Source organism: Cheilinus undulatus, linkage group 8 (assembly GCF_018320785.1).
Source record: "Cheilinus undulatus linkage group 8, ASM1832078v1, whole genome shotgun sequence".
In the NCBI taxonomy this organism is placed as follows: domain Eukaryota; kingdom Metazoa; phylum Chordata; class Actinopteri; order Labriformes; family Labridae; genus Cheilinus; species Cheilinus undulatus.
Genome location: NC_054872.1, coordinates 14,120,709 through 14,142,965, shown reverse-complemented (window position 1 = coordinate 14,142,965; position 22,257 = coordinate 14,120,709). Strand labels below are relative to the sequence as shown.

Sequence of the window (22,257 nt, the reverse complement as noted above, 5' to 3'; positions counted from 1 at the left end):
CAGTAAGTTGAGTCCAGTGCCAGGAAGCAAAAAAAAGATGAAATATTATCTGGAAAACACTAAATGAGTAACGTGACATTCTCGTTGTTTGGATACCATCTTTGTAAGCAAGCTAACGTGATGTAGCATATGATTTATACAGCATAAAACACTATATTGTATTTCATGGTCCAGAGTGATGCTATCCCCTTTCCACAGAAAGACGGCCATCTCTGGATCGGTATTTATCCCGAGCGCCTAGCGTAGCTCCCTGTATTTCTCAAATGATCCATTGATATTTATCCCCCATTTCCCCCTGCGTTGGTTACACTCTCTTTTAGCTTGACGGGCTTCAGCAGATAAAACTGTCTTAGTTTTTTATGTTGTCGAGGAGTTTGTGTGGGTGTTTGGGCTGAGCTAGCCGGTCGTTTACTCGCGGAAGCAGCCTTCTCCATTCAACACGCCGTTGTCAGGTATAAACAGAGCAATGGGATGCGCGCATTACGTAGTACCTGACGTCATTTCCGTTGAGATTTCACGGAAAATTCGGCCCGAGTTCTTCACAGAGAAACGACTCCACAGGCTTATACAGGCAAACAAGGAACACATAAAGAGCCTCATTCTTCACATTGGGAAAAAGTGCGCACCATTATATACTCAAAAGTGGGAAGTTTTAAAGCAAAAATCTTACATAGAGCCCCTTTAATCAAAATTCTTATCCTTTCATGTAAAAGTTGAATGCATCTTGTTGTCTGGTATTCATCTTGCTACAAAGATTTATAACATTATAAAAGGGGAATTTCTGAAATCACTTTCTTTTTTTAATGCTTGACAGAGTGATATGAAAGAAGCTTTTTTAAGCTCTTGGCCATTTTGTTTACATGTAGTCCCTTCAAATTAAATTGCACGTAAATTAAGACATAGTCAGAAACAACCTAAGGTTTTTAGTAGATCCTAAAATAGTCACCTTTATTAGCTTTTCCAGTGATTCGCTTTATTTACTTTCTTCTGAACAAAGGACTGTATGTAACGTAGAAATGGCTTTCCAGAGCATGAGGTGGAATATAACAGGAATTATTGACTGTACAGAGCATGTTAAATACATTTATACATGGTAGAAGAAAATTCAAATTTCTGAATTTACATCACAGAAACTGAGAATTGAAGTCATTTTTTCTGTATAACATACTGTTTTTCAAATGAGCATAGCTACAGTTTGTATTTATGTAATAACACATCACTGAATCTTTTTTAACTGTTTGCATTGAAACAGCTTTACAAAGGTGTGAAGGTATCAAGTCTCAGCAGAACAGTGGAACACTCAGATGTGTATACCTCTGTGGAAGATTGTTATTACATCTGTAAAGTTAAAACACCTTTTCCTGTTCCTTTAATGAGTTGACCCTCCACTTTTGTACTCCAACAAAACTCAGACTTTCAGTGAGCTGCAATAATTCTTCAAGTTTTCATTTTTGGTATTGAGCTTTGTCTGCAACCTTTTTGAACCTCGTATTACAAAAAGATTCAGACTAAAGACATGAGAGGAAGGAGAGGGCTCCTAGGGTAATGATAGATGTTAAAAAGCTTTATACTGTGCTCCCTTTTTCCAGTATTTCACATTTACAGAGTTAAACTTGGTGTTCTTGCTGTATTATTCTCAGCTACTTTCCCACTTTATCATCAGAGTCTGTGTTTTTTGAAATGTGACATGAATCTTTCTGTTTTAATCTTCAGACACATCCGGATCCATACAGGGGAAAGACCGTACAAGTGTGATGAATGTGGGAAAAGCTTCACTGTGAAATCCACCCTGGATTGCCATGTAAAGACACATACAGGTTAGACTTCTTTCACTGTATTTTTGTTCTTTTTTGTAGGTTAAGATTGAAGCAGTGTTAACTTTTACTACTGGTTTAAAATTTCAGGAACATTGCAGCGTTAACATGGAACGAACTGCAAACTGATGAAATGTTGTGTTGAGACTTTAAAGAAAAGTTTGACATTTTTAGAAATATCTCTACTGTTTTATTGGCAATTGCAAATTAAGAAGAGCTGTAGCACTTTCAAACTTGTGCAGCAAATAAAAGCTCCCTCTTTCACACCTGCAGCCAGTTAGCTAAGCACATCATTCAACACTTAAAATGGGAAAACATTTAGCCTGGCACCAAATCTCTTGTGAATTTGCAGTGAATTTATTAAGTTTATTTCTGTTAATGAGCCTGGCACAGAAATATTCCAGCTCACAATACCACTTAAAACCTAACTTTGACAATTTTACTCCAAGTGTTTTGCACCAATTAAATAAAATGTTACAAATGTTTTTGAATGACAAGTGAATTTATTAACTTTGGAGCAAGGTGTTTACCACAAGTTTCATCTTCTATGTCATTATAAGATAATCTTTCGATTTTTATTCAGCAAGAAAGTTCATAACACCATTGCACAAGAATTTAGCAATCTATTCAACAGGAATTTTAAAGATTTTTGTAGCTATTTACATGTGCAGAAATGGTTTTTACTGCTACAGAAGAGGAATAAGAGCAATTAAAGACATTAAAGCTCTCTGGCTATATTAGTGACTCTTTCAGGCTATCCCTGTAATCTAAATTGCAGGTATCCAGACTGTTTAATCACATATCCTATAAAAATCCAATTAAAGCAAAAAGGCAAAAGCCTGAGGGCCTTTTAAAGATAGCGAAATGGTGAAAGCCCCAAAGTTCACATTTAGCTGACTGTAGCTAACAATCCTTGCTTCTCCTTGCAGGGCAGAAACTGTTCAGCTGTCACATGTGCACCACCTCCTTCTCTACAAAAGGCAGCTTAAAGGTGCACATGCGCCTCCACACTGGCTCCAAGCCCTTCAAATGTCCCTTCTGTGAACTCCGCTTCAGGACCTCAGGCCATCGCAAAACACACATCCAGTGTCACCTCCGGCCAAACAACGAAAGAAACAAATCCAAGCGCTCTGCCTCGTCTGCTGGTCAGGCCAGTCAGGGTCAAGAATCAGCGACAGGGCAAGGTGTGACTGCGGGCCAGGGACAGCAGCCGGCAGCTTCAGATGCTCTTCAACCTGTGGGGCTGTTACAAACCTCCAACCCTGACCCCAACATTTACCTCCCAACCAGCCAAGTCCTGACAGGGCAGTTTGACCAGAATCTACTACAGCCAGGACTGGTGGGACAGGCCATCCTGCCTGCCTCCATGTCAGGTAAGGACGAGAGATACACAACTGAGAATATTTCCTTACACGACAACATATTTACTTTAACTGGCACCACCAGAATACTAACTGGAATACTCAAAATTTCACTCTGACACAACAGTACCTTTGTTACTTAACAATCCTAATATATTGTAACTCATTAATCCCTGAAGAGAAATTAAGGTATACTAGTAATCAGTGAGATTTAGGTCTAACACACAGGAACAAATGTACAAACAGAACTCTATAGACATAATTTAATAGAGAAATGCTAGACTGAAGGGTCTGCACAAAGGTGTCCTAAGCAGTTGGGGTCTGATTCCTTGCTCAGACTTGGTCTGTATTGTGACTTGATCTGGTGTCTCTCCCAACCCAAGTCTTAGACTGTAAACTGTGCTGTTGCTCCCCAATGAGCAACAAGACACATGGTTTAAGGTTAAAGAAAAAGCTATATTTTAGCTTAAAAGGTAAAGTGAAACAAAAAAGGAACAACAATATTACTGGCCAAATGAATTTTTGGAAAAACAAAATTGGTGTGAACATTCAGGTATCTTTTCTGATCAGAGCTTTAAACAATCAAATATTATGTGATTGTTGACTATAATAGTATATAATTATACTAATATTTTTAATTTGTAAAAATTACCAAAATTATGAATTAAAGAGATATAAAGTCTAACTTTATGTAAATGAATATTATAGTAAATGGAGCAAGTCCTGGTTGTTCTGAATAAAATCGATGATACAGAGATGAAAGATATTACTTTAACTTTAAAGAAATGAAAAAGACACAAAAACACGCATTAAGGTTAATGATTTATTAGATTGTTGCTGAAGTCACGTGCCTTCCTGTGTCTTTGCTCTGTCCTCTTTACAGACACAAAGATATGACATTATAGCAATTATTTTCAGAACTACTGACGCAGTGCTGTAGGCTGGAGAATTAAAAGACCAGACAATAAGCATATTACCCAGCTGTGCAGTGATGTGTAGCTGGAGAATATTAAGTGCAATTTCTGGGGATAATTAAGAGAATGAAATGAGCTGATAAACATACATGGAGACACTAAATTTGATCATCCTCTGTGCTGTGTTCATCAACACAAACAACACACTTCGTCAGCTGTTGACTCAAACTCTGATGGCACAAACTGGCTCTGATGCTGATGATAATTGCCGTCAGTTTATGGCTGCCACTGAAATACTGCAGAGCTCATCATGTGCTGCGTCATTCAGTAATCGGTTGGAAACATCAGTGGTGAAGCTTAGAATGAATCTCGACACATTTCCTGCAACACCTGTGGGCGGAAGTTTTTAATGTCACCACAAACTCAGTGAGCTCCCAATCTTCAAATCACAGAAAAGCATTTGTTAGTTTTTGACAAAAATCTGCTTTTTAAGGGAGCAAAAATCCTCCCAAAGTCTACAATAATCAACTTCTAAAGTTTGTACTCAACCTATCTCCATTTTGAAGGCGGAAAACAACATCCAGGGATTTGTGTGTGTGGTTTTTTTTAGACTTTTAAGAGGCTTTTAGATGTCAAGATTTGCTCTGATAACTGTGATGTGTTGATAAAGTGGCTTGGTTCTAAAAGGCAAGAACTCATGCTTAGAAAGAGGATTGTCAGGTCTTTGTATCCAACAAAGTTAGATGAAAGCAGCCTTTCTCATTTGGTCAAGAGACTTGATAATGTGTACTAGATATAGTTCTTTATGCTCTGTAAAGTCCCTGTGAAACAAAATCAGAAATTTGTCTTAAAACACAACACTGGAATAAAGGTGCTATGAATATGTGAAAAGTAGAAATGTGATATATGATGTTATGGACTTAGACCATTTGAAAGTTTTTCAGCCCTTTAGGGTAAAGTTTTTCTTTATCCAGGGCTTAGTGGGGTTGAATGAGGTACTTGTGTTCCATGTACATTATCCTCAGAGTGCTACACTGATAAAAAAAAAGTATAAGTACACTGTCTTCTGTCTTCTTAGATTCCCTTGTTTATGCCTTCTAGGGCTGCAAAGTGGCTCAAAATGCAGGTGGCTCTGTTTGGTTGGGGCCAGTTTGCACAGTCTCCAGGTGTGATTGTGCACTGATTAATAAAAGTAACATATGTGTGGCAAAAAAAAATGCTAATCAAACCTCAGACTTCTGCCCCTCCTGCTCTGACAAAGAGTTGGAAAGCCATGTGCTTGGCAAGCTAAGATGGGTTTAAACCAATGACTTGCTTGTCTTTGAGTTCAGGATAATTAAAAGAAGCTGGCTTTGACAGTGTCTCGTTCTCTAAGCAGTACTTCCAGCCCCTTGCTCCCAGCTCAGCATTTCTCTGCTGAAGTTCACTCTGTCTGATGACAAAAGTCCCTGCTTCTTGTGTTGATGAAAGACTTTATTTTGAAGGAGCACTATCAGGTAACACTGAGATGTCTAATATGTTAATATGCAGGAGAGAAACCAGTACTTCCCATCCCACACACCTAGAAAATTACCGTTTGGAGGCCTCAAATGTGTTTATATGTGCTGTTAGAAAATTAAACACACTTTTTAGCACAAATCTGCCTGTCATGACTTGAACTTGATTGTGACTCTGGTGACTCAGTCATATAGAGCTGGACTGATCTAGTGTAGCAACCAGATGAAGCCTCAATCATCAGGTTGTAGCATGTTTTTAAAGTTGAGAAAGTATCATGATTCCTGTCAGTAGGTGTGGATTCAGCACATTCAGCTAAACTCCTACAGCATCCTAGAACAGACATTAATTCCTGCTTTTCATGATTTTGAAACTAAGAGACTATTTTTATTACAGGTCTGGTGGTTGTCATCTGTTGGCATCAGACCAAAACCTCTTATCTCCATTTTTCATGTTTTTGTTTATGTTTTTTCATAAATCTGTGTTTTTGGTCACCCTTTACATTTGTCAGTCGGTTTTTACAAATTTTAAACAAAAAAAAGTCAAAAAGACTCAGACTTCTGCCGCTCAATAATTAATTAAAAAAATACGGTGTTTCTTTCATTCCCTTGAAAGTGGTTATTTTGGAGATAGGAGGTTTCAGGCCAACGCCAGTGACATGGACTTTAATTACACAGCTACAATGTAGTTGTTTTCAGGCAGAGTTATGTACATTTATCATACAAAACAATCCAAATCATCCACTTCAGTATGTTGAATGAGGTCTGGATAGCCTCTGCAGTACCCACATAGTTCCAGGAGAATGGCACCAAGAATGGTCAACAAAACTGTTTTCCAGTCATGGTTGTACTTCTTTCAAGCTAATCCCCTTCCCTTTTTACGCTCTCCAGTTTCTGCTGTTTTTCTCCTCCTTTCTGCTTTTTAAAACAAGCTGTCTGAAAGCACAATCCAAAAAAATCTCTTCACTTTGCCAACTAGGAAAACACTGAATGCATTTACCATTTTTTGTGTTCTTTCTGTCTTTTTGTGGAACTTACTCATGAAATATTCATCCCCTGTATTTCAGGGACGTTCTTGCACTAGCAAAACTATCGAGGCCTTTTTTGACTTTAAAGTGAAGCAGTATGGTTAAAGGACTGCAACCGTCAAATCTAGCTATTAACAATTTTAAGTCATCCTTGGCTGACTTCATTAAGGTATGTCTTTTTACATCAAAACAAAAGGATAAAGCCCTTGTTCATAACCTGCTCTTACCTTTTAACAGAGTGCAATGATTTATTTTTGAATCATTTATATTTTTGGTACCAAAAAATAAACTTTTGTGACTTTGGATTTCTCAAAAATGACCTATGGATAAGCTGAAAAGAGGGTATATCAGACATGTAGTTTCTAAAAAGGCACGTTTTTCTGTTTCTTTGTGTGTGTTCGTCCTACAGCTGCAGGAGACCTGACTGTGTCTCTCCCAGATGGTCTAACCACACTGGACGGCATTCACCTGCAGCTCACACCTGCCAACCTGGTGTGCCCAAACGTCCAGATCTCTGGCATTGACACCAGCAATATCAACAACATCACCCTGCAGGTAATGCATGCATCCTTTTTCATATCCTGTCATCTCTGTGTCAGTGTCAAGCTTTGGTCCATTGGGTGTGAAAACAATGAATTGAAATTTCTGTAATTTTCTAATCTGCACAGTAGGGACCAAATCCATGCAGTTATTCAATGCCTAAAATTTTTTCAGATGGTGTTCATCATAAAGCAGGCAGTGTCTTCAGATACATTCAGCCACATGCCAGAATGGAATAGAAGTTATTTGCATATTTTGATTGGTTTTGGGTAGAGTTGGAATTCTGAAACTTTGTATGCTACAATAAATAAAAGCAAAAGCATAGCTTTAAAGGCATACATGTCCAAAGAAATAACCTTGTGATATACTTGACTCAGCACTCATCTATTTGGGCATCAATATATCTTTAAAACACCAAGGTTAAAGGCAGACTCTGGCATCAGAAGTATTAAAAGAAGGCTTGAATCTATTTGGATTTATGTTCTTAAGCAAATCCCAAAGACAGAAAAACCTTTCAAAATTGATCCAATTTATTTCTGGGAATAATATTTACTACATGGATTTTTTGTCCAAAGCCATTGTGGAAGCGTAACATTTTGCTAAGTGATACTGAAATGTTTTTTAAAAAGAAGCATACTTGCCTCAGGCTTTTAGTTTCCCTGTTCATTTTGATAAGTCTCATCCTCCTCTGCCTACACTCCAACACATTTACTCTACTCTCTTAAATATGCAATTGATTCCAACGTAAATGGGCTTTTTTGGCATGGAGAAATTTGTCTTTTTATTGCTAAAGCAAGTCTAAAATAAAAACATTACAAATTAGAATGAACAACAGAATAAAATGGGGGAAAACTAAACAAAACAGAGCTGCACAAGGTTACAGCATTATAATTGCTTATGTAAATGAATCGAAAAATAGTTGATTTGCTCACCTGTAGATACAAGTAAAGGTAAATTGAGATTACACATAGAAATATCAAACAGATCTCAAATCACTGACACAAGAAGTTGAAATGATCATTGATGGACTACATAAATATTAACTTTCTCTTTCAGATCGATCCTGCCCTTCTGCAGCAAACGTTACAACAAGGCGGCCTCCTCTCTCAACCCCTGAGTGTTGACTCTGGCCTCGTCTCCCACTCAGGTAGCCAGCTCATGTCCACCTCTGATCCCTCAGTTTCTGCAAATGTGGTCATCCACCCACTGACCAGCCTGGCCCTGCAGCCCTCCGCCATCGCACCTGCTCAGGTCACAATGGCCGGTTTGTCAGAGCAGGATGCTTCAGGTATGTGACACAGCTTTGGCTTTTAAGATAACTGACCTAACACTCTTTGATACGTCATGAAAAGCTAATATGTGCCTTTTCTTTTCAGGTTCTCAGGATCTAAGCCATGTGATGGGCAGCTCTGGGTTGGTAGCTGGAGGCACCAGCAGTCAGGAGATCACACTGACCATCAACAACTCCAGCCTGACACAAGCCCTCGCCTCAGCTTCTTGTGCCAACACTGCGGCAGGAAACCCTCAGGAGATCACCCTCACTATATCAGGTTTGGTCCACTTAATGCAACGACAGTCCCGCTTGAAAAATAAGTTTTTTTTTTATTCCCTTTATTAAGCTCATTTAGTGAAAGGATAAATGATAGCTTGTTGGTGAATAAAACTCATGCTGAGGCTAGGTGGGAGGAGAGCGAAAAGCCCTCTGAAAATAAAAAGGTTTCACTCTGTTTTTTTTCATTGTTTTGAAATGTGGCCCAGTTCTGATAAAACTGCCACAATACTATAAATACATCCAAGATTATTTCCAATGGTGCAGCTAAATCTTGCTGTTAACTATTGCAAACTCATGCCAAAGCAGCTCGGTAGAAGAGCAAGAACTTTACCACCATGAAAAGTAGGGCTGCAGTAGTAGATTCTTTTTGTAGTTGAGTACTCTATCAATTCTTCTGACGATTAATCGAGTACTCTAATAAGAAATATTGCATTTTTTTAATCAGTCACTTTGGCTTTTTCAAGAGAAGCAGTAGTAGACAAATGAGAAAAGAAGCTGGGCCCCTTAAATGAACTACTTCTATATTGAAAATTGGTCTTATTCTTTAAAGAAATTATATTTTACAAAGTGCAGTGAAGTTCTGATGACAGTTTACATTTCTTAAAGTTACAAGGAAAGGAAGTTACTTAATTACATTAGATTATGCCATATTTAGGGTTTAGGGATCCTCTCCCAGGAAATTTTGGGTGCTAACTCTTTATTTCTTCTATAATAGTTTATTTTTATTTTCCAATTTGTCATTAAAGTAAAGGGACACAATCATTTTAACATCCTCTACTTTATGCATGCATGTAATATTTCTCAATCTAGCCAGAATAGAGTTTCATAATTCACACAGTGGTCTGATGATGTCTGAAAGGTGAACCTTTAGATTACAGGAATAGGGTCGATTTTTCAAAGTGTGTTCACTTTTAATTTTTGCACATTTCTGTTTGTGAGTTCATCCACCATAATAATCTGACCTTTAAGACCATCCACTGACATGGAGAACGCATTTTAAGGGATAAAGCTGCTTCTTGGACCTGTTGAATTCTGACTGTATGAAGATGAACTTTAACCTATTTAGTTTCAGTCACTGTCTGTGGAAATAGCGTGTCTATTCAACTGGTGTCAATTCATTTTCAATATCAGTCTTATGAAATTATTTGGGATGCTGACACTTTTTGAAAAATACGCTGCAATCAAGACGTCAGTGCGCTGAGTTTTAGATAATTTATAATTAAATGTATAATGTTGGCACATGGAAGAAAGAGAGAGAGAGAGAGGGAAAGCACCAAAACAAGACTTGAATCATGACACCTGACTGTCTTTTGTGAAACCGTCGGGCCAATAAACCAGAAGGTTATGAAATTCCCTTAAGTCTGCAGACACAAACTGAGCGCTGTCTTACACCAGCAAGTCATGCAGGCGAGATTAACTCGGAGATCTGCGTAGGTTCACCGGTGTAGGCGTAGCACTATATCTGCCAGCTGCAGGCAGTGGCTGCGTAAAAACGTAGGACACCCTGTAAGCATCACTGCATCAACTTCCCTTCCTTTGTGATTTTCATGCCTCATATCATGCATGTTACGTTATAGTAACAGTGAAAACAAGTACATTGTGCCACACTAATAGCCGTCCGTGTGAAACACAGCTTGCCGTGCAACACACGGCGCAATGTCCAGGCTACAGCATGGGTGTATATGGTTTCATGACTGATTTAAGCAAAGCCTCGAGGCAGATAATTTGCCTTGAGGATTTTTTTGATTTGAATCACCTGGATAATTAGAGGAATCATTTTAGCCCTAATGAAAAGCTTTTGGTACAGTTCTTCAATTAAAAATATGGACAATCCTGACAAAACTTCCACTCTTCTATAGGTACATCTGAGGTAAATGCTACACCGGCAGCAGCCATTACTATCAGCTTCCAGCATGACTAAATCTTGTCCTAGCTACAGTCCATTTCCATAACAGTCTTGTAGATTGGAGCTTTGCAAGATGGATCAGCCTAATGACAGACATAGTATCTTGCCAATCCATCTGCTTTGCAAGGTTAAACTACTGGTCCTGTAGTTGAGCGCCCACCCCACAATGATATTTGTGAATTACAAAGTCACTCAGCCTATCTTCACTGGTTGCTAGTTATCTTGAATTTCGGACTTCAAATTTAAAACTAAAACTCAGCAAGGTTTATTGATGTATTAAAAGAAGAGGAAGTAGTATTTTATTCAGTCATTACACATAATCAAAAAATAGACACAGTATAGACATTTAAGCAAAGTCACAAGTCATGTATTGAGTAGTGACTAGTGTCATAGGAAGACACAAACTGATTATATATGTAAAGCCTATCCTGCGTTCTTATCAAGTTATGCTACCAGTCCAGGAGTCCAAAGACAATACAGTCTTCACTAACCACCCCTTACACTCATCCTACCCCTCACATAGTTTTTTCCATGTCTATGTGTTCCTGTAAAGCATCCTTGGGTTTCTTGAAAGGCGCAATATAAATTCAAGATATTATTATTATTATTATTATTATTATAAAGAGTGTCAGTCACTCTACAGCAGAAGCGCTGTATGTGATCATAGCAGTGTTTTGCTCATGCTCAAGTATGCATGAAGTAACGTAAATAAAATAAAGTAAAATGTGCACATTAGTTCCCCTGAGGGACAAAAGTTGGGACTCTTGTAAATGATGATGCAAGGATAGGAGCAAAAGCTCTCCTGTTGGTAGGCATCAGGATTCACATTGTTGATGACAGGACAGAGAATATAGCCTCGCGATTGACCGGTGACCAGTCCAGGTTGTACCCTGCCTCTTGTCCAATGGCAGATGGGATACCAGCTCCCTGTGACCCTCAATGGAATAAGCGGTGTGGAAAATGGTTGAATGGATGGATGGATGTTGAATACATATTTGATGAGTTTATCAATATTATTGCAACCAGCCATGTAGTGTCTGATACAGTTCCTGTCTGATACAGTTCCTCTCTCCCTCTCATCGTCTAATTAAGTAACTAATAAGTTCTATCTGAGGCTTGAGGCACTGTAAACAGAATCTTGATCCAAACACAGATATTAGGCCTGAAGCCAAACTTCTCAAGCATAGTAAAGAGGTAAATTTCTATCAAATTCTTTCTGAGCATCCCAAGATATTATAAACTCTGTTTTTTATGGTTGTGTTTGTGGAAAATTTAATGCACAGTGGAGTTGCTGGATAATTGTATGCCTAGAACTAAACCAGAAGATTCAAAAAAGTTTACCTGCCAGCACCTTTGAGAGAATTTTTCAGCTGTGACAGAAACGGCTAATTGGATGATACAATTCACACTACAATGGATCTTTATTCTTTTTGAGCAGTAATGAGATTGGAGCCGTTTGCATTGTTGGGACAAAGGTCTTTTTAACAAGGATTTCCTTTTCATGCTTTTTTTACATATTAAATTGGGTATCCATCAGAGCCAGGCACCTTTCTGAACTTCATATTCCTGAGATAAATACGCTTTTAAAATCTCTTTTGATTATCTGGCAAATGGATAAATTATGCTTCATTTTCCTCAGTTAAATAAACTTTAAAAATCTTATTTGATTAGCTAGCAAATGGATAAACTGAAAACTGTGCTGTTTCCCTTAATTGATTAAAACTTGACCTGTCAGTGATGTGTGATTGTGCAAACATGATGATCTCTTAATTATGATACACTGCTGAATATGAACTTCTACATTACTTTTTTGTGGTAGTGTTTTGTAACTTCTGTAGCTCAGGCAAAATAGCAATATGCTTCTTTTAACCACAGCAAAAACAGTTTCATACTGTGGACTTTAACCTCATCTTTTCAATCTACTGAACCAAGCAATCAATAACAAACCCACAGATGAGAAAATCCCCTACAGGATCTGAAAAACATTTATTGATTTCCTCACACAAGCACATATTTGCAGCAGAGGAAAAAAACAATCATAGCTTACAGCGCTGTCTTACATTTTTGAAGCCCCTACACCGATCTAGATCAAAAGCCAAGGTATTAGAGCTTATGAGGGATGTACCTTATTCACAGAGAAATATTTTGGTATCGTATACAAGCTCAGGATACATGTTTCATCCATATTGTAGATGCAATTTCTGTCTGAGCCCCCTGAGGATATCATAAATCATTTCCTGTCCGTATGACTGGAGCACAGAGATTTTCCCTAGCACTACTCAGACTTCCTCTATGTAGCATTCAGATGTATTTACTGTTTCTCCTTTAATCCTTGAGACTAAGAAAATTGCAGGATAATGTTATGTATGGCAATATACTATGTTTTTGTTTCTCTTGCAACTGCATTACAGCATTCAGGATTTTCTTCATACATGATCCTTTTTTGCCTGGAAGACATGGAGAAACATCATGAATTAGAGGTTTTGATGAATTAGTGTACTGTCTCTCAGAGATAGACACAAGCCTTTTCATCCTAAAATAATCTAAAGTATTCGTGTTCTCAAACAATATACAACAAACTGAATTAATTAAAAATAAGCTGATTGTCTTGGATTGTCAACTTTGCTTCTTGTGCATTTGCAGGTCAGGATCTACTCGCCCAGCATAGCAACCCAAATGGTGCAGAGATCAACGGCAGCATCAGGCTGGCATCACCCCTTAACAGCCAGTCCACCAACGCTACCCTCACCATCACCAACGACCACCTCCTACCTCAGAGCCCCGCAAACACTGGGATGGCAGGTTAGGACCATTATAGTAGACTAAGAAGAGTGGTTTCTCAGTTATATGTAAAACAGAATATTGAATATTTATTTAAATTCTGTTCAGTCCCTATAGCAGTGATTGTGTCTCACTCTTAAGTAAGACACAGGGTTTCCTCCAGGATATTTTGAAACTGTGGGGGTTCCTTCACTATAAATTTAACATGGATATTCCAAAGCTGTCAAAGTAATGTTAAGAGTTTAAATGTTAATATTCTGAAAACTAAAAGAAAACGACCATTTTTTTTTGTTCTGTTAAATTAAATAACTTGGACATGCCACAGAATAAACACACTCAAACAATTTTTCAAAAAATGAAAATGATATTTTTTATGCTATTACTTTGCTTCCCTCCTTTCAAACAAACAAAAACACTTCATACTAATGACTTGGGAGCAGGTGGCCTAGTGGTTTGAGGTGCATCCCATGTACGCGGGAGGCCCGGGTTCGAGTCCGGCCTGAGGCCCTTTGCTGCATGTCTCTCCCCCACTCTTGTCCCTGCTTCTGACTCTGTCCACTGTCCTCCTCTATCTAATAAAGGCACAAAAATGCCCAAAAATAAATCTTTAAAAAGAAAAAAAAAAAAGATCATACTAATGACAACAGCCTGGGGATATGATTTGAATGACAGACTCCTATAGTGGGATTCTGCTTTTATTATGTCCTCTTGCAATTATTTAATCCCAGAGAAGCCACAGGTAAGCCTCAGCCTATAAAAGTTATTCATAGTAACTTTTAAACATTTGTCACTCACATATTCAACAAGCTAACGTTAGTTTGTTCATGCTTGTTGTCAGACCGACCCGCACTCACAGACGAACACACAAACTGTCTCTTCTCTAGTCTGTCACACACACACAGACACACACCCAACTGCTCCTGACAGGAGCCTGACAGTCCGTCCCTGTTGTTTTTATCCAGTCTCATATTGTAACAGGAACGAAATTAAAGTTCCGCTGGAGTTTTTACAACAAAAAAGCTATTTTTATATCGCTAACGCCACATCTCCACCATGAGACACGGTTGATGATGAATATATCTACACAGGTTTACCGCTATCATCGGATTATAATCAGGGAAGTACTAAACTAAACGAAATTAAAGTTTATCAGCCATCTGTATGTGACGACAGACAAGAAGTTGAGACGCCGGTGTTCGTTTTTCAAAATTAAGTTACAGAGCAGTGTCACATTTCATGATTACAATTTTAAACTCTTCTTATGGTTCATAAATATGTGCAAATATAGACTATATGTTTATATGGATCCATTCATACATTATAATTTACATTTTTAATATCTGAAGATCATAATTCTGATGGCATGGCAGCTTTTATTTTGGCGTGGCGGTGCACTACGATCAATAACATGTAGCAGAAACCCTGAGACAGTAAAAGGTTACTTTGAGGCCTTTGTGTTGTAATTAAAGGTTAATAACCCTGTGGGAGTCTCATCTTTGATATAATTGGCTTGAAAACAAAATTATAGTTACAGTTACAAAACAGGTTACATCAGGTATCTGAAAAGTGTGTCTGAGAGTTTATCAGTAGAAAGCTAAACAGTGAAATGGTGCATATCGTCATCAAAACTTGTAAATGTATTTTTTTTTTCCTTTGCCCTGTCACTCACTGTTAACCATATGTTAGTCAGCGTTTGACTGCAAATACATCATTCTCACTCTCTTGTATACCAAAATAAGCTCTTGGGCAACTTTTGGAGAAAATCCGAAGGATGCACCAGCCTTACCCTTGCCTCTGTTCATCTCCCATCCAGCACTCTGTGAATGATAGCTTAGGAATAGAGTCCACTTACTGTACCACAAAGTGGATGTTCACCTTGAAAAGCAAACAAATAGCACAGGAGTACTGTTCAGTAAAACCAAAGAGAAGGTGACCTTTAAGCCCATTTCAGACTAGAAGTGCATTTAGCTGCTTGCTTGTGCTGCGCACTTCTACTCTGGCTCCTGCCAGTGTGGCTTCCACACAACGAGTTTGCTGTGTGTCAGCTGCATCTCCCTGCTGACAAAGCCCTATCATTCTTCACAGGTTTTACCTCAGTTTTTACCCCACTACTAGCAACTTTATTCAGTGCATAGTGGAAGTGGGTCGGGAACTATTCAAAATAAAAGCATTCTGTACAAACGAAAGGGGTTTCTCTATAGAAAGGCTAACCAAGGCTTTTTGTTTGAAAAGCACAAACCTTGAAGTGAACTCATACAGTGTTTTTCCTTCCTGTGACACATTCTAACAGTGTGGAGACATAAAGCTTCACTTATAGATCTTTAGAGAACAATTTTGTTAAACAGGCGCATTTAAGCTTGTGGCCCTCTTAAGGGTTATCAAGACACACTTTCTAAACATGTTCTACACAAGTGGATATGCATATGTGCTACAACAAGGTAAATATGTCTCTCCATTTATCATTTTCCTGTCTATTATGGTCCATGACTGCAGGGAAAAAATAGGTGAGACCTCGATTCTCAAAATTCTCCATGCCTGAGCCGCACATATCTGGTGTGTGAGACGCAGCACTCATGCTGGCAGTTTGAAAGCCCTGACTTTTTAACATGCATCAAACTGGAAATCCAGGTGTGTTTCGGGTGAGACACGCATGTCATGCTTCCAGTCTGAAATGGGCTTTAAGGTGAGAAAACATCCACAGGGCATTCAGCATTCGCAGGATTTTATTAGCTAACTTCAGCTTGTCTTAAAAGCCGATGAAAGCTTGCATACTCTCACCAGTGATACGTCAGCTGGTTGGTAAAATGACTTACTCCTTAATTCTAAATTACTTCCTCCGTGAGTGTTCCCAACCATTTTATAGATCCATGTAGTAATGGGTGTAAAGCAGTTTCAGTAAAGTTATGGTATAAATTCTGCCACTGAATTGATTTTTGTGACACTGTACAGTTTAGCACATGCATTTTGATGTAGTGCACGTAGAAGCACAGACAATGCACAGTCAAACTACTGTCCACGGCATGTTTCACTCTGACACTAAAGAGCAGAAGGGTAATTAACTGAACCTCATCCACTTGTGTCAGTTTAATTAATGTGAATTTCAGTAACAAGGTAAAATCAAAGCTTTCCTCTCTCCAAGGTTTGATGTCTGTAATATCAGCAACATAAAGTGAGCCTCTATGACAGCTGACAGCCTGTCTAGGTGCTTTAACACAAGCTTTGTGTGGTTTTATGCTCAGGCATGGGTATTCCATCAGTGGCTCGTCCTAGGGAAAGATGGGGGGTTGATTTAAATCAGGCCTGTAGTTATCCAAAGAAAAACTTGGTTGACCAAAACAACATGCAAACACTGACCAATCTATTGGTCATTCAGGTTAAAAAGAAGATACTGAGAGAGAGTGAGTGAGAATAAAGAAAGTCATTCAATCTCAAAATCTGTTAACCCATGACAGGTTTCTCATTGCACCCCCCTGGCAGTCTAAATTATCTTGAAAATTAGCACATGCTTTATGAAGGGTTATTAATATTTCCAGCCTCATTATATTTTACTTAAACAACAGCTGGTGCAGAGATAATTGGCATGCACCTGCCTTAAATCATATTATTTCAGGGATCACAGCATGATAAAGATTTAGCATCATATAGCTTACAAAATATCCTCGGACAATTGTTTGCGTTAATTTATAATAATAGCTATAAACAGGATCACTTGTTCTAGTCCATGCTTTGCCATTTAAGAGCATATCTCAGACCACATGCAGCATTTGTTTAACAAGATGAAGTGGAAATCAAGCCTGCTGGTTAACTAGAAGACAGCATCTTTTGTCTTTTCTGCTCTCTATCTGTCTCTAACAGACACTTTACACTGACTTGTATATTTTAATGAGATGATAACAGGACTGCATCACTTTGTGTGCCTCTCTACTTTTATAGCTCACCACTGCATTGCTTCTCTTTGGCTCCTGCTGCACGCTCCTGCCATTTCATATTCACACCCATGCACAAACATGACAAATCGATCAGCAGAATTTAGGCCAAATGAGAGCTTATAAATCAATTAACTGACCAACCAACTGGTTGACATTGAAGGTGTCAGCCCTATTTTAAATCTCTCTAATTTTGTAACACCACAATATAATACAATTACCGCAAAGAGCAAAAAAGCCCTGTAACACTTTGGCCATATCATCCAGCTCTAGAGTCATGTCGTTAGCTAAGGCACATGTTTCTTTTTTACCTTGGGCACTGCATGCTCATGTTTTTGCTATCAACAATACTGTCAAAGTGGACATGTTAGCCATCTAGCATGCCAAACTACCTTACTCGCTAATGTCTTCCATGATACAAATGTATTTGTTTTAACAAATGGTCTTTACTCTAGCCTACATTAAGCAGCAGTCAACAAACTTCCTTTTTTGTTTGAATAAGTTTCTGTTTTGGCTGGTACTCAGGACTCTGATTTCAGAGTATGTGTCTGCATAAGGATGCCTGCTGCATTTCTCTTGACATTCACTAGGGTCATTAACATCAACAGTTATCTCAAAAATATATTTGTCTGTAACACATAAAATTGCCATTAACCTGCCTCCCTTAGGGAAACTGATGATGTGAAGACAGTAACCTCTCTCACACAACCTAATTATTATAAATGCGCACAGTCACTGTCTTTGACCTGCATGCATTAAGCCATTAGTAGAGACCTGCTGTACTGACTTGTGACACCACTTGACTCTGTGTCCCCACTTTAAGCCAGTAGTTTGGCAACAAAGTAGACGGTCCCCAGCTGGCTGTGGTGCAAACATCACCACAGTTGCCCACTTGTGCAGCACTGATTGCCCCTGATTTCATGGAGTGAACACCCACATCTAATGAGAGGTCCTTATCCACACTGCTGCAAGTCTTTGTAGGCGCTCTCAACAAATAATGAACAAGAAAAGTGCGTAGGCTGAGGTTCACCTTTTGTGATTTGACCAGAAATAAAGGATGACATTGGTGGACAGATGGATTTTTCTTCAGTTTGTGTGACTGAGGATTGTCTTTTCTATGTGTCAGAAATGACAGGGGAGCATGAATTAAAGGGTCCACCAAAACAGTAGTATGCTGTAGATTGTTGAAATACCAAGGCGACATGACAGGCCACTACAGGAGGTTTACTGTAGCTTGTGTTCCCCTAGTGCTTCAAAAGGAGCTCCCTTTGTTTGTGGCAGCAGTTATAGATCCCAGGATAAAACACTGATGAAGAGACTGTCAATCTCAGTCCATGCCCTTTTCATGAAATGGCATGCAGAGGTGCCTCTCCCTAATATCAAGCCATCAGAGTTTGTTTATGAAGCTAAAATATCCATCAGATAGTCTTTGATGCTTACATTTCTTCGTTTACCCCGGTCCACACATCCCTCAGATATTTTTTAAATTGCTTGACTAGAAAATTGACACAAAATGTCAGATTACACGGTGATTCAGTGAATGCTACTCAGAGTTTGATTAAGTGTAAACTGGGCCCATTTCAATATGCCCCTGCATGTGCTGCTTACATTGATAAAAATATTACCATTACAGATGTATAGTAATTTTTGAAACACATTATTTTTTTCACATAAAAAATAAGAAACACAGCCTCTTATTTTAAGTCAGTAATCAGACCCTGAAATTAGGGTTTTCAGCAGTTCTTTTAAAGTCATCTTTAGAAATATGGTGCTAGTTTTAGCTGATGTTACCTATTAATTCTTGTTCTTGGAGTTAATTCAGAGCTGCATGTTTCTTCTTACTTTTAATAATCAAAAATGCTGCAAAAATATCTTTTCATATGAATATCTTGGCTACACAATTGCTACAAGTCCAAAGGTAGAGATACACTTCCCACCTATTGTAATCATCTTCATTCACATCCTCTGAATTTAAAGTTAGAGCCTTCAAGTGACAGTATTTTTGGTAATGGGCACACTTGTTTCTGTTTATTGTCAGAGTCTTATTGTGTAGTGTTTTCAATTGTCGTTGGTCATGTCCAAGTCCTTTCTTTTTTTGGATGGGAGCAAAGGTAACACACAGGAAAAACGTCTTGGCCAAATATCTATTATCCCTCCCTTTTTTTTTTTACTGGAAGCCTTCAGAATGGATCATTGCTCCACAAGATTATGATATTCTAAAGCCATGTTCAGGACAAAGATTTGCGGTGCAACAAGACCATTTTAGTTCATTGTGGAAAACAGTAGACAACTGTCCCCCCTTCCAGTCAGTGTTTAGTAGAAGCACCTTTGGCTGCAGTCACAGCGCTGAGTCTGTGTGAATAGGTCCCAATCAGTTTTTACTGCTCAAGCTCTGAGAGGTTCCACAGGGATCAGGTGTTAACAGCCCTTTTCAAGTCAAGCCACAAATTCTCTATTGGACTGGGATCTGGACTTTGACCCAGCAACTCCAGAACATTCACCTTGTTGTCTTCAAACCCTTTCTGTGCAGCGTTCGCTGTATGCTTCAGTTCATTGTCTGCCTAGAAAATAAACCTTCTTGCATGCAGTAGTTATCTTGCAGACTGAATAAGGTCATCCTCCAGGATTTTATTATCTTTACTAACTTTCTTCCACTTGACCATGGAGTCTCCCACATGCCTTTTGGGAACTGTAGTCAAGATTTAATGAGTTTTCTTTAGCAGTGGCTTTCTCTTTACCACTCTCCCATAAAGCTTTGACGTAAGTGTCTCGGTGGCCTCTCTCACTAGTTTTCTTCTTGCACAGTCACTCAGTAAGCAAAGATGGCCTGTTCTATGCAGATTTACACATGTTCCATGTTGCAACCATGTCTTGATGATGAATTTCACTTAACTCTGGGGGATGTTCAGTGCCTTGGACTGACATTTTTTGTGTCCATCCCCCGACTTATCCTTTTCAGTAACCTTTTCTCTCTGTTGTTTGGAGTGTTCTTTTGTCTTTATGGTGTCATGGTAACCAGGAATACTGATTAACCACTGAGTGGAGTGATCTTCCAGTTACGGTGGTGTGAGCAGTCAGGCTTTCAAAATGTTGCAGAGCAGCCCGTCTCAAGCACTTGCATGTTTCAACTTGTTCTGTTACAAATTTTTGACCTGATCTAGACTGAAGATGATACCTAATGGGTTCTAAGATTGACCTTGGAGAAAACACTGAAAAATAATTGCCAAGCAGGTGGCGAATTGGTCAGGCATAACTTGAGTTTGTTGTTCAAGCTGATTCCTTCCCTCACAACGTTAAAGTATTTCTAAGATGAATAATGCAAACAAACACAATCATACAAAGGTGATGAAGTGAACTGAGGAGAATCCCTCACCATGGACATTCTTTAAGGATTATGAATATATTCTTAAATGAAGTGCTGTGTATTCTACACTATATTAAGTTATCTGAATAAGTCTGGAAACTCAAATGTGAATGATTGTCTCTTAAAAATATTGTAGACTACTTGATGATAAGAAAGAAATGTGCCTGTGTGCTGTGAAGTGAGAAAATAAGATTTATTTTGTGAGAGATGGCTTCCTGATAGCTCTGTCGACTGGATGTCTGTCAGCTAGAAGCATAATCAGATTTCCACTCTCCTCCCACTCTCTTCATTACTCTCCTCTCTCAACTCAAGTGGAAAGCATTCCCCACTGTTTCCCAGAGACACTGAGAGCATCTCTGCTCTTATTGATGAGACTGAAGCATTCCTTTCACTCTGTATGCAAATGTGCTTCAACCTGCATTTGATGAACTGTTAAAGTGCAGGCCTTTTTATGAAAATCAAATACTGTCTTGTGATAGTCACTGATAATGCAATGAACTTTCCTCTTTCCTGGCAAAATATATGAAAGAGACAGTATTTTTTGTCAGGGAGTAAATCACCAGTAGGGCTTTGAATATGATGTATATTCTAAGACTTATTCAAAAGCCACCTTTAACAAGTAAAAGTCTACATTTTGGGGTAAGGATGGCAGTCTGTACACGGCAGCCACCTGTCAGGTTCAATTCATATGGATGCCTGAAATCACACAAACAATTCTAGAGCAGAAATAGGATTTTTTTAAAACATTCAAAGCAATGATATATTACTTTCCAACTTAAAAAAAAGGTTTTAAGTGCATCTAACAGAACAACAATGACTTTCAACAGGGAGAAGATGTTAAATTGATTAAACACAATGGACAATCAGCTACTGGCATTGGTTCATGCAATATAATGAGCCGATGGTTGATGTTTGACAGCTGGTCTAAAGCTGTGCATTTCTATGCATTTCTACTACATAACACTAGTTCACACACCAGCCTACAGCTAAATAGAAGCCAGTTAGCTCATGTCAGTACTGGTTGATACAATGGCTTAGGCCAAAAGAAGATGACAGTGATGGATGAAGGTAAGAAGAGAAAGAGTGGAAAGCAAGAAGCTTGGAAAAAAATCAACAACCCAAGGTCAGAGGATATATTCCTGCAGATAAAGTATTATCAGTAACATACTGATAATAACAATAACATTGGGCTACATTGTTATTGATGTCACAATCGTCTAATGCTTGGTAGCTTTACAGGATGCAGATGACATTAGTTCGCACAGGAATAAGCTGCGTTTGAATCCAAGTTGATTCAGTATGTTTGGAAGCATACAAAGTTATCTCAACTAGCATGTGACAAATCCACCTCTCCATGTAGCTATTTAGCCACATACTATAGACATAATGGTAACAGTTCAGTAGAGCTTCTTTGCAGAAGATGTCATGCAGCAGTGGAAAACACCCCTTGGGGGGGGGGCAAGTAGAGATTTCTACATAGAAAAACGCTACCAAAAGGCCATGTTTTTAGCAGTTTACAACCATACCAGGTGCAAAAGTTTAACTTAATCAATTCTTAAGCTATTTCTTTTCAAATGT

The 22,257-nt window shown here is 38.6% G+C and overlaps 1 protein-coding gene across 3 annotated transcripts in view; it reads left to right on the top strand.

Annotated features, from left to right (window-relative positions):
- LOC121512974 (zinc finger protein 236-like) overlaps positions 1 to 22,257 on the top strand; it is a 99,179-nt gene that overhangs the window by 53,873 nt on the left and 23,049 nt on the right. For all 3 annotated transcript variants that reach the window (XM_041792414.1, XM_041792417.1, XM_041792416.1), the window contains 6 exons: positions 1,714 to 1,817; positions 2,744 to 3,187; positions 7,020 to 7,165; positions 8,207 to 8,438; positions 8,527 to 8,700; positions 13,252 to 13,410. In XM_041792414.1, the coding sequence (XP_041648348.1) occupies positions 1,714 to 1,817; positions 2,744 to 3,187; positions 7,020 to 7,165; positions 8,207 to 8,438; positions 8,527 to 8,700; positions 13,252 to 13,410 (1,259 nt within the window). The remainder of the gene's footprint in view (positions 1 to 1,713; positions 1,818 to 2,743; positions 3,188 to 7,019; positions 7,166 to 8,206; positions 8,439 to 8,526; positions 8,701 to 13,251; positions 13,411 to 22,257) is intronic.